General features: G+C 40.6%; 1 protein-coding gene across 2 annotated transcripts in view; it reads left to right on the top strand.

Moving 5' to 3' along the window:
- The window catches only part of GAREM (GRB2 associated, regulator of MAPK1), a 248827-nt gene that overhangs the window by 94107 nt on the left and 141316 nt on the right, over positions 1–13404 (top strand). For both annotated transcript variants that reach the window (XM_006835048.1, XM_006835047.1), the window contains exon 2: positions 4046–4186. In XM_006835048.1, the coding sequence (XP_006835111.1) occupies positions 4046–4186 (141 nt within the window). The remainder of the gene's footprint in view (positions 1–4045; positions 4187–13404) is intronic.

The raw sequence follows: 13404 nt of genomic DNA, 5'->3' as shown, positions 1-13404 counted from the left end.
ATATATAGCAAAACATTTTCCAGTACAACCGTTTTTACATGTACAATCCAGCCACACTAACTACACTACAACCATCACTATTATTTATTTCCAGGGTTGTTGTTTTTTTCCTAGAACTTAGGTTATGCTAAATTTTATATCTGGACAATTTCTTTAAAACTCTTATTTTGTCTAAAGCAGATACAGGTTTCAGGGGATTTTTGTTTTTTTAAGTGCAGTCTCAAAAATAGGTGTTGGAACAAGCAAGTTGCTCACCCAGGAGACATCGAGGCAAGTGGTTGGGTCCCCTCAAGGCAAACCCCCTTCCAAGACTAAGACTCAATGGGAATACACAAGCAGACATGCGCTCTAACTGGTGACCATGTTCGTCACCAATAAGGGGAAGTGAGGGAAAAACAGCAATGAAGCTGCAAGCTAAGCCCTACAATGTTCAGTATACTCCTGTGAACCCGGGTGGTGACCTGGTTGGCCAGCATTGTGGTAAGACCTGGGGGACTCTTGGGCCCAGAGTCAGTGACATAGCCACAGAGGACTAGAGTGGAGAGTGACACGACCAGCTGATACAAGATATAAGAATATGCATATCCATACTTGCAGATAATACCCACTCAACCTGGCTTCAATGACTGGATGATCAGAGCTCATCTAGAAGAAGAAAGAAGAGGAAGAAAAGAGTAACCTGATACAATTTGATGAACTTGAACTACACCTATGGATGCAGTAGCTCAAAAGAGGGAACAGATCTTTACAGTGAGGATCATTCCCACCCCCTCTATACACAGAGTAGACAGGGATGGGCAACTTGGACGTTGGTTACCCAAAATGGGGAAGGAGGGAAGGCTACAAAGGTAAGAAATGACTGGCTTATAAGCTTTCAAGAGGAGCCTCGATCCAGAGGGCACAGGGGAAGGTAGAATCTCCACTGAGTAGTATCCAATCTGTCTGGGCGGGGCTAATGAAAGGAGATGCAGATAGTTCCCTTGTGGTACAATGGTGAATAAATGTTACAAGGACTGACTGTGAGGGTTGGAAATATAAAGGTAGATATTTTGTAGCTAAAGGAGGGGAGTGATTAACTATGAAGTCCAGGAGCCAAGGCCCCTGGAACCATCAAGGGAGAAGAGCAGAGTGATGGACCCTACCCAGAGAAACAGTGACGCCAGAGATGGAGGCTGAGACAATGACTTGGAGAGATCGAGTGGCTGGGGTCTTTAGACCCAGAGAGGGAGAGGGACTGTGTGCTGATGACCGGGGGGCAGGTTTGCAGGGTATATCCTTTGGGTGGTTGATGATAAATGGAGGGGATTGTAACCATTGCAATGAAACGATATACGCTAGGATGAATGTAAAGCTAATGTTCTCCCATGTAAACTATCACATAATTCACAATAAAGCGTTTTTTTTAAAAAGGTGTTGATTTTTTCCCTAGTTTATGGCTTTGAAAATCATTTGAATCCTCTTGCTAGAGTATTTACGACACTTGTTAATAGTAAGATTTAACATTGAATTTTCATTTTGATTAACTTGACTGCAATTGTTTCTTAGATGCCTCTTTAGAGCCCACTGTGGAAATAAATTAAAATAGCTTTTATGATAAAACAATTTAGTTGCAGAAAATTACATTTTTCCTTTTCCCTGAACGATACTGTTCTTTTCCTCACTGAGTTTCCTATATATATCCTGTGATTCCATTTTCTTTCTTCTCTGACCCATCTTTCATAGGACTGCTGGATTAATTTTCCTAAAGCAGAGCTTTGAGTATTCTCTTATCCAAAACCCTTCATTGGCTCCCATTACTCCTCTTTCACTGAAGCCAAATTTATCCATCAAGGAAAAGCCAACTTAAATATTCTCTGACATTTCTTCTTGATATTCTCTGTTGGAAGTCTCCATCCTCATGCTAGATTCACTTTTTCTCTAGTGCATAAAAATAATGTCAATTTCTTGCTGCAGGAACCAAACCTTTGATTTTTGCCCATTCATCCATTGCCTTGCCTATAAAAGATGATAAATATTAGTTGGATAAGTGTATGTTTATCATTAGTTTTTTTTACATTACAAATATGAAAACTTCCCCTTCTGTACTATATGACTCATGACAGTCCCGGGCACCATGGAATGAAATCCTGCCTGGTCTTTTGCATTCCATATGATCAGCTGTGGATCAGACTATTATGATCTTAGGATTTTCATTGACTGAGTTTTTAGAAGTAGATCATCAGGCCTTACTCCCAAGTTTGTCTGAGTCTGGAAGCTCGGCTGAAACCTGTCCAGCATCATAACACTATGCAAACCTCCATTCACAGGTATTGGCTGCATGTGAGTTACGTTGGCTAGGAATCAAACCCATGGAAAATGAGAATTCTATACTCCCACATGGAAATGAGAATTCTACCACTAAACCACCATTGCTTTAATTTGGTGTACTTATAATGTAGTGTTTTTTGAAAGCTTAAGCTTTGGAATCAGCCTGACCAAAGTTTGAATCCACACTTTCTGCTTAGGAAGTTTGTGAGTTAATGTTATTTAACATTCTGTACCTTGATATCTCTCATCTGAAAAGAAGGAAAAATATAAAGGTTTAGTGTATTACATGAAAAAATATTACAAGAGTAAGTAAAAAGTATTGTTGTGAGGGTTCTAGTTCATACATGTACTGTTTTATTCTAAACAAAACATGTTTAAAGATGTTTCTGTCATCAGTGGATGGCTGCAGATAAGTTCTCTCTTGTCTTACTCTCATTAAGGTACCTTCCAAAGGTGGGGAGAAAGGTCCAAACAAAACAATGGCTTCCTACAGAATCTGCATGAGCCAGTTAAAATCAAGGTAGAGACATCAGCTCAAAAGGCTATGGCAATTGTATTTTGAAATTCCAAAAGAGTAATCTCAATAGACTTTCTCAAAGGGCCCAGGATGATCCACAGGTATTATGTAAAGGTTTTCAGAAAATGGTGAGAACTAGACCAAAAAGTTGCAGCAGTCAATTTTTCCCATCAGGACAATGTACCTGCTCATTCATGGAGGGCAGCACAGGCTAGTCTAAGAGAATTTCTTTGGAAAACCTTACTCCTTCCACACTATAGTCTTGATCTTATTCCTTTGAACAGTTTTTATTTCCAAAACTCTAAAGAACATTGAAAAGGAATACGATTTGAGCCCTTTAAAGATGCTAAAACTGTCATTTTGACATGGTGTATGTTGAAGCTTCCTGATGTAGTAGTACTGCAGGACAATGCGCTGGACTGCAAGGTTAGTTTGAACCACAAGGTCAGCAGTTCAAACCCACCAAATACTCCTCGGAAACCCTGTGCAGGATTGCTATGAGTCAAGTTGGTTCCAACTCATAGAGACCCTGTATAAGGTTTCTGAGGAGCGGCTGGTGAGTTTGAACCTCCAACCTTTGGGTCTTGTGCATTATCTCACAGTGCCATGCCAAAACTCCAGAAATACATTGTAGGCTCACAATAAATGGGTGTTTTATTGCCGTTGAAATGTGGTGGGGTGGTTATGTGTCATGGAGTCGGTTCCAACTCATAGGACCCTGTACAGGGTTTCTGAGGCTGTAAATCTTTATAGGAGCAGAAAACCTCATCTTTCTCTTGCAAAACAGCTGGTAGTTTCAAACTGCTGACCTTGTGATTCACAGCCCGATTTGTAACCACTACACTATAAGCGCTTAGATACAATGAGATATTTGGAAATCTGTTTGCAAAAGAGTAGAATACATTTTTATAAGATCCTTTATATGTTGATCGCTTGGTATAAAATACTTTTTTTAATTGCTAATTCAAAGATGAACTTTAACTTCTGATTACAATGAATTATATATGTCTATCTGCGGGAGAAGGATGAGGCTTTCTGCTCCCATAAAGATTTACAGCCTTGGAAACCTTGTTACAGGGTCGCTATGGGTCAGAACCAACTCGACGGCACATAACCACCACTACCATACTAGGGAAGTTTTAGCTTATGGAATTTTAGTACAAAGCATGTGACAAGCTAATAGGAATTATAAGTCTTTTATGCAAAAATTATATTTTCTAGGAGAATGTATAGAAGGACTGCGGGAAAACGACTACCTTCTGATTCATTCATGCCGTCAATGGACGACCATCACTGCCCATAGCCTGGAGGAGGGACACTATGTCATTGGGCCAAAGATAGAGATTCCAGTCCATTATGCAGGTAAGACTCATCTCAAGAGACAAGAAACGTCAGAGGAAGAGGATTGAACATGCTCATTTTTTTCCCTCCTCAGTGGGGAAACAGGAAATGCCTATAAACTAGGGGCTAGTGACTTAGAAAATAAAGAATGAAACTCTTGTTTGGTTATTTTATTTGTCATGGATTGAAATTTGTGTGAACTTGGCTGGACCATGATTGGCAGTGGTTTGCAGTTACATTGTAATGTAGTCATCTGCATTGATTTGATCTGCGAATCAGTTATACTGGGATTGTGGTGGGTCACAGACCTGATGCGTGTAAGAAGAGTTTACCTATAATGTGGTCTGCATCATCTTTTATCTTGTTACATTGTTAAATACCGTAGAGTTGGTTCCGACTCATAGTGACCCTGTACAGGGTTTCCAATACTAAATCTTTGCAGGAGTAGAAAGTCTCATCTTTCTCCCATGGAGCAGCTGATGGACATGAACCGCCGACCTTGTGGCTTGTAGTCCATCCACCACACTTCCACCTCTTATCCTACAAGAGATTGAAGGAGAGGGAAGTGTATCAGGAGCAGAGTGTGTCCTTTGAATCCAGGGTCCTTGTATTGAGCACTTTCTAGATCCAGAGAAAGATTGATAATCAAGACACACGGAGATCTCCAAGCAATGCCGGGCTCACAGATATTGAAAGGAGAGAAGGCCCTTCCCCTAGAGTTGGCAGAGACAGGGGCCTTCCCCTACAGCTGGCACCTAAACTGTGAGAGAAGGAGCCCTCGTTGTGTAGTGGGTTACATGTTCGGCTGCTAGCCTCAGGTCAGCAGTTCTAATCCACCATATGCTCTGCTGGAGAAAGATGAAGCTTTCTGCTCCTGTAGAGATTTACAGCCTTAGAAACCCTATACATAGGGTCATTATGAGTCAGAACTGACTCGAGAATACACAACCATCACCAGCCACAAGGCTGTGAGAGAATACATTTGTTTCTTTACAATTAGTCATTTATGGCATTGCTGCTTCATAGCAGCACTAGATAACATACCTGTGGAAGCTTAGATTAATTTTGTCATCGGTGTTGCTAAGTAATGTATGCCCTTAAACTAGAATTCTTACTAGATACTTTTAAGGTGAAACTTTTACAAACACAGTGAGATTCTCTGTAGTCTTGGAATTAAAATCAATTATCTGTAGCCAAACTCCTAAGCTTCCAAGTAGTCATGTCATTAAATAATAACCAGTGTGCACAACTTGAAAATTGATTTTTTGAATAACTCCGAGGCCGTGTTTTCACAAGAGACTTTCAATGAGCATTGTGGTCTGGTTTTTTAAATACTGGACTGAAAGTTCTGATTCCTTGGACATGTCCCTCTTGAAACTAGGCCTTTAGAGTGCAGGTAGCTGAGATAAACTCACTGCCTTGCTTCGAGGTACCTTTTGTAGTTAAATAAGGACAATGCCTTCCTTCTCACCTCACTTTAAACTTCTTACAGTTCACCAAATGCCTTTCACTGGAGTTAATGGAGCATGTTCTATGTGCCAACATTGTTTTCGAAGCTTAGGATGCATCAGTGAACAAAATAGCAAAGTTATAATTTAGTGGCTTGAATTAGTTAGCAACCCTGTGCACAAGAGAATGAAATACTGCCCAGTCCGGAGCCACCCTCACAATTGTCATGTTTGAGAGCATTGTTTGCTGCCACTACATCAATCTGTTTCCTTGAGGATCTTCCTCTTTTTCACTCACTCTCTACTTTACCAAACATGATGTCCTTTTCCAGGTACTTATTCCTCCTGGCAACATGACCAAAGTACATGAGACAAAGTCTCTCCATCCTCACATCTTAGGAACATTCTGGCTACACTTCTGTTTGTTTTTCTTGGAAGTCCATGGTATTTTCAGTATTTTACTCCAACACCATAATTCAAATGCATCAGTTCTCCTGTTCTTCCATCATTTTCTAGATTTCACAGGTGTATGAGGTGATTAAAAATACAATGGCTTGGATAAAGTGTACTTCAGTCCTCAAAGTAACATCTCTGTTCTTGAACACTTTAAGGAGGACTTTTTCGGTAGATTTGCCTAATGCGGTACATCATTTGATCTCTTGACTACTGCTTCCAAGAGCATTATTTGTGGGTCTAAGTAAAATGAAACCATTGATAACTTCATTCTTTTCTCCATTTATCATGATGCTGTTTATTGGTCCAGTTGTGAGGGTTTTAATTTTCTTTACAGTGAGTTGTATTCCATACTGAAGGTTGTATCCTTTAATCTTCATCAGCAAGTGCTTCAAGTCCTCTTTACTTTTATTTATTTATTTTTTAAAATGATTTATTGTGACTTATGTGATAGTTTACATGGGAGAATATTACTTTTACATTCATTCCATCGTATATCGTCTCATTGCCATGGTTACAATCCCCTCCATGCAATCCTTCCCCTGTGCCCCTCAGGTCTTCAGCACACAGTAGCTCTCCCTCTCTGGATCTAAAGTCTCCAGCTGCTCCATCGCTCCACATCATCATCTTTGGCTCCATTTCAGGCATCATTGCTTCTCTGGGTAGGGTCCCGCTCTCTGCTCCTCTCCCTTGACGGTCCCAGGGACCTCCGCTCCTAGACTGAAAAGTTAATCACTTCCCTCCTTGCTATAAAACGTCTACCTTTACATTTCCAACCCTCACAGTCAGTCCTGATAACAATTATTCACTGTTGTATCACAAGAGACCTATCTGAATTTCATTGCATCAGCGCCACCTAGACAGATTGAATACTACCCATTGGAGATTCTACCTTTCTCCAGGCCCTCTGGTTCTAGGTTCCCTCTTGAAAGCTTGTAAGCCAGTCACTTCTTGCCTTTGTAGCCCCCCCAACCTCCCTTTTTGGGTAGCCAATGTCCAAGTTGCCCATCCTTGTCCACTCTGTGTGTAGGAGGGGTGGCAATGATTCTTGCTGCAAGGGCCCGCTCCCTCTTTTGAGCTACTAATTCCATAGGTGTGGGTCCTCTTTACTTTTAGCAAGAAAGATTGTATCATCTGCATTTCACAGATTCTTAATGAGCCTTCCTCCAATCCTGGTGCTGCATTCTTCTTCATCTAGTCCAGGGATTCTCGGATTACTTGTTCAGTGTACAGATTGCGTAAGGATTGTTAAAGGAGACCTGACACACAGCTGTCTTGATTTCAAGTCATTAAATATCCTCATGTTCTGTTCTAACAACTTCTGCTTGCTCTATGTACAGGTTCTGCATGATCACAATAAAATATTCTGGAATTCTCATTTTTCACAATGCTATATATAATCTGGTAGCGTAGTGATTACGAATCAGATTGCCACCCTCAAGGTCAGCAGTTCGAAACTACCAGTGGTTCTGCGGGAGACAGATGAGGTGTTCTGCTCCCATAAAGCCTAGGAAACCCTGTGCAGGGTCACTATGAGTCGGAACCGACTCCACGGTACTTAACAACAACAACAATACATAGTCTGTTATGATTCACACAGTTGATTACCTTTGCATAGCCAGTAAAGCACAAGTAAATAGCTCTTGGTATTTTGTTTTCAGTCAAGATTCATCTGACATCAACAATGGTATCCCTAGTTCCAGGTCCTCGTCTGCGACTGGTTTGAATGTCTGGCAGCTCCTTATCAATGCATTACTGCAATCATTTAATTATTTTCAGCAAAATTTTACTTGGGTGTGATGTTAATGATATTCTTAGATAAGTTCCACATTTTATAGGTTCACATTCCTTTGGAATGAGCACAAATATGGACCTCTTACAATTGAGTGGTCAGGTAACTCAATTTCATGGCATAGACTAGTGAGTGGTTATAGCACTGTGTCAGTTTATTGAAATATTTTAGGTATTATTCATTCATATCCTGGAGCCTTGTTTTTGATAATGCCTTTAGTGCAACTTGGACTTCTTTCTTCAAATTCAGTACCATTGGTTCTTTTTTTAAAACACTTTTATTGTAAATTGAGTGATAGTTTACAGGGCAGATCATCAGTCTTGCACTCAACCAATCATATTTTGTTTCTTTGCAAGGATTATAGTCCTCTCCGTGCACCATCAATTAACAGTATTTACCTCTTTCCCCTCTTTTTTTTACACAGAAAATATTCATTTAAACAACCAAAGGGCTCGTTTTGCAAACTAGCTCCTACCCACCAGCACACATCATTTCTCGTAACATGGGTCTAGAGTCCTCAGTTGCTCTTCCTCTATGCCATCGCCTCTCTGTCCGTCTCACTGCTGTCGCTGCTTCTCTGGTGAGGATCCCACACTTTGCTCATGCTCTTCCATCTTGATGGTATTAGAGTCTACTCTTCCTGGAATGAAAGATTAACTACTTACCCTTTTGTTTCACAACTTCTATCTTTATAGTTGTGGCATTCGCAATTAGTCATGATAACAGTTACTTATTGTTGAATCAGAAGAATCCTATCCCCATCTGCTTTCTCCAGACCCATCTAGACAAGAGGAAAACTATTCAGTGGGGATTTTACTTTAACCCCCTTACTCTGAAACTAGGCACTTTTGAAAACTTGTAAGCTAGCCACTTCGTGCCTTTATGTTGTTGTTGAGTGCCAGTGAGTCTGTCCCGACTCAAATCTGCTCTATATAGAGTTTCCAGTGAGCAGCTGGTGAGCTTAAACTGCCAACCTTGTGGTTCAAAATGACTTTGCAGTCCAGTGCATTAACCCACAGTGCCACACCAGTGCCTTTATAGCACCCCCATTTTTCAATACCATTAGTTCCTGATCATTTGCTTCTTTAGTATTGACCAGTTATTTTTGGTACTGTGACTCTGTATTCTTTTCATCTTCTTTTGATGCTTCCTACATTTTTCAATATGGGTCCTGAGACTGTCTCCTGCAAAGTATTTTCTAGCCCAAAGAGTGACTTTCATGGATAAAAAGGACCATGTAGCTGCAGAAAGTATTACAGCTGTTGAGTTTGGGAATTAAGCAAAATGGACAGTTTTTGTAGAGGCAGAGAGTAAGATTAGCTCTTTGGGCTACCCAGGCACTCCTGAGGGTGGTTCCTAAGACAAGTAAGAACTGCACTATTGTACCAACTCCATCTGGAAAGAAAAGTAATGAGGCTGTGCTTCATCATGCACCATGAAGGGAATTTTATTCTGTTTTATTGGTAGACTCAGTTTTTTAGTCTTTCTCTAAAACATTCCTGAATGTCTCTGTCAAGTGAGTCTTCCCGAAAGAGTACTTTCATTTTGTCATTAATTTCTTAAAATTCCTTTGGAGACTCCATTATTGCCTCTGGCTTTGACTTATTGTCGAAGGTCCTCAAGGCATAGGCCAGTTGTAGCCTAGCTTCTCTACTTCCCGGAGTAACCCTTTCACTCTAGCTAGTTTACTCATCTCCCAGTATGCTTTCAGGCACACCAGGTATTTTCACTGAACACACTGGCTGCTTTTCCATTATGATGTCACCCTGCTTGAGTTGCAGGCTTCTCCTCACTCCCTTGAGGTTCTCCATCCTGCCGTGATCTCTAGGTGTGTGGCTTGCATACCGTGTTTGTTGGACACACATCCACCATCTTTAGTGAGTTAATTTTTTCTTTATATGCACAAATCTGTACTTTCCAGTTGGACTATACATCCTTACCAAAAAAGACCAATTCTGAAATATCTTTGTCAATCCTTTAGATAAGTATGCAAAAAATATAATCCTTTGTGACTTTGGATGGTCCATCTAGGCAGTGATTTTCACATTTGGCTGCACATTGGGATCACCTAGGAAGCTTTCAAAATGACTGACACCTGTGTCCCACATGTAGACCTTCTGATTTAATTGGTCTGAGTGTGGCTTCTGGGCACTAGGACTTAAGAAGCTTCCCCAATGGTTCCAGTATGCAGCCAACGCTGGAAACACATCGTTCTTGAATGGACACCCACAGTATACATTAGAAGGTACATAAGAGGTCCCCACATACCTGCAAATATGTATTAATGTTTTAAACATATTTTTATTAACAACCATTCAGCTTTCACTGAAAATATACATATGAGATGTTCAGCAGCTTTCTCTTAATATATGAAGATGATCATATATTCCTTTAACCATGCATCAAATTGCAAATTACGTATGTATATATATTGGACTCCTGGTGTGGCTCTATAGGATTAGCACTGGACTGTGAACCACAAGATTGGCAGTTCAAGCCCACCAGCCGCTCCTCAGAATCCCTATATAGGGCCGCTATGAGTTGGAACCAACTTGACGGCACTTAACAACAGCAGCAATATATTAAAGTGAAATTGAGGTTCCAAAACTAAAAGGAAACATGGAAACTAAGATTACACCTGTTTACATAAAAGAAGAGAAAGTATATTAAAGGAAAACACACTTGAAACAGCTTCAAAGAGGTTTTACAAGATCATTGGATGCTTGCCATGGATGGGCATGATATCAGTCTGTTTTCTAAGCAGCCTTCCTAAATTGTTTCAGCAAGACACTTGGTGGAAATTTTAAGGTGCAACTAAAGAGTAAATCATTTTGGGTTTCGCATATTAAGATTACGCCAAATAAAGACCAATTTAGTGATTTACTTATCTTAAAATCATTGGCTAACAGAGATAAAATTGAGATTTGTGAATCCTGGTAAGAGCCTTTGGGATGTTAATTTACTAGCAGAATATTTCCCCCCTAAGATTGTATTTCCTACAATATCAGCCCTTGAAAGAGAGCATGAAGAAAATTATAGAGACCAAAAATATCAGTATGTCTCAACCTTGTGTGTGATCTAATTTTGATGAGTGCCAAGCTTAAAAAAAACCCACTGCCATTGAATCAATTCTGACTCATAATGACCATTTTAGGGCAGAGTGGAACTGACCCAGAGGGTTTCTGAGACCCTTTACAGAAACAAACGGCCTCATCTTCCTCCCAGGGATCAGTGGTTCAGTTCCTACTGCTGCTGCTGACCTTTTAGTTAGCAGCCCAGTGCTTAACTCACGGCCCCACCAGAGCTTCTTATCAACCCTGTCAGTCAGAGTATAATGCACCATAGGGTTTCCAAGTCTTAAATCGGTATTGAAGGAGATTGCCACATTTTTCTCCCCTGGAGTGGCTGATGGGTTTGAACCTGTGACTTTTTAATTAGCAGCTAAAAGTGTTTTAACCACTCCACCGCTAGTTTCCTGTAATTAGTACTGTTGTTGTATTTAAGTGCCTTTGAGTTGGTTCAAACTCACAGCGACCCTATATATAGTGTTTCCAGGGAGTGGCTGGTGGGTTTGAAGTGCCAACCCTGTGGTTAATAATTCAGCGTTTATTCTACAGTGCCACACCAGGACCCTTAATTAGTACTAGAAACCCTTAATCATTCATGTTTTACTAATTTGTCAGAATTGTATTTGGGATGAGATTAGTACTTCAAGGAAAATGAAGAAACAATCATGTAAATAAATTTAACTTGTGGTAAAGCCCATGAACTTGATAAACAACCACAATTGATTCCTGGTTCTGCTTTTTACTGTCTGCGCACCCTTAGGCAAGTTAAGAAATCCGCTTTAAATCTGTTTCCTTCTCTATAAAGTGAGGGTCATGGCTGTGACTTGCTCTGAAGGTACTTGTGAGGATGAAAAGAAGCAATCCAAGGACACGCCTTTCCAAGTGGTTGCCACTTAATAAGTGCTTCATAAAAGGCCAGCAGTGATGATTATGATAATGATAGCAACAAAATGTTCCTAAGGATTAAACCATTTATTTTGCACAGTTAATTGCAAGTTGAATTACTTTCTGCTCATGAAAACCGGCTGAACTCCCCACAAAATTGTTTTGGCAGCTCTTTTTGGTTTTGTTTCCCAACTTTTTTCTTTGAGATTGCAATAGTGTAGCATATTGCCTTATGCCATTGACCAATTTTACTCCTTAACATTCGGCCACATTTCTCTGATCATTTCTACCCCCTCTTCTGCCTTCAACACATGCACAATTTATTTCTCCTGAATCATTCGAGAGTGGGTAGCATACATTCCCCTAATACTTCACCATGTATTTGTGAAGAACAAAGATCCGTACCCACAGCACTCTCAGCAAATTCAGGACATTGCCGAGTGAACCAGTACTTTAATCAACAGTCCACATTTCAATTTTGTCCTTAACCCAGTAATGCCCTTTCTTATATTTTTTGCCTGCAGAACAGCAATGTATTACATTGTCATGTCCCTTTACTCTCCTTTAATCTGGAAACTTTGATGTGTTTTTCAGGTGTGGGCATTTTTTGAAGAACACAGGCAAGTTTTCTAGAATGGCTTTCAGTTTGAGTGTCTCTGTCTCCTCATCGTTGTTGTTAAAGTACCATCGAGTCGGTTCTGACCCATTATGACCCTATATAGGGTTTCTGAGGAGTGGCTGGTGAGCTTGAATTGCAAACGTTGCTGTTCAAACCAACTTTGCAGTCTAGTGCATTAACCCACAGCACTGCACCAGGACTCCTCATCATTGTTGTTAAGTGCCATCGAGTCGGTTCCGACCCATAGCGACCCTGTATAGGGTTTCCGAAGAGCTTGAACTGCCAACCTTGCAGTGCAAACGGCTTTGCAGTCTGGCGCATTAACCCACAGCACCACATCAGAACTTCTTCATCATTAGGTTGGCATTATTACTTGTCTTAGATTGTTCTCTAGAGGAACAAAACTAATGAGGCATTTTTATATGAATGTACAACGATAAGTCAAAAAATACTGCCACAAAATCATAAACACCTTTATTAAAAATATCAAAATGTGAAGGTATTTGTTTTTCACACATCCTCCATCTAGGTGTATACATTTCTGAATGCAGAGTTTCCGTCTCTCTAGCCCTTTCCCTGTCTAATTTCCCTAACCTGTTATTTTGAGGAATAAAGTACATCTGACCAAGCCCTGGTATTTCAACCCACCCCCACCCATATGCAATGAATATGTTGTTGTTGGGTGCTATCCAGCCAGCATCGATTCATAGCAACCCTGTGCACGACAGAATGAAACACTGCCCAGTGCTGAGCCAACCTCACAATCATTGTTAAAGCTTGAGGCTATTGCCGTCGCCACTGTGCTGATCCATCTCGTTGGGGGTCTTCCTCTTTTCTCCAACCCTCTACTTTACCAAATGTTATATCCTTCTCAAGGGGGACGGGTCCCTCCTGATAATATGGCCAAAGTATGAGAGGCGAGGTGTGAACATCCTAGGGTCCTGGGGTCCAAGAAGCATTCTGCTGTACGTCTT

The sequence above is a fragment of the Chrysochloris asiatica genome, unplaced genomic scaffold (genome assembly GCF_000296735.1).
Source record: "Chrysochloris asiatica unplaced genomic scaffold, ChrAsi1.0 scaffold00015, whole genome shotgun sequence".
NCBI lineage: Eukaryota > Metazoa > Chordata > Mammalia > Afrosoricida > Chrysochloridae > Chrysochloris > Chrysochloris asiatica.
This window is presented reverse-complemented; position numbering and strand designations above follow the sequence as displayed.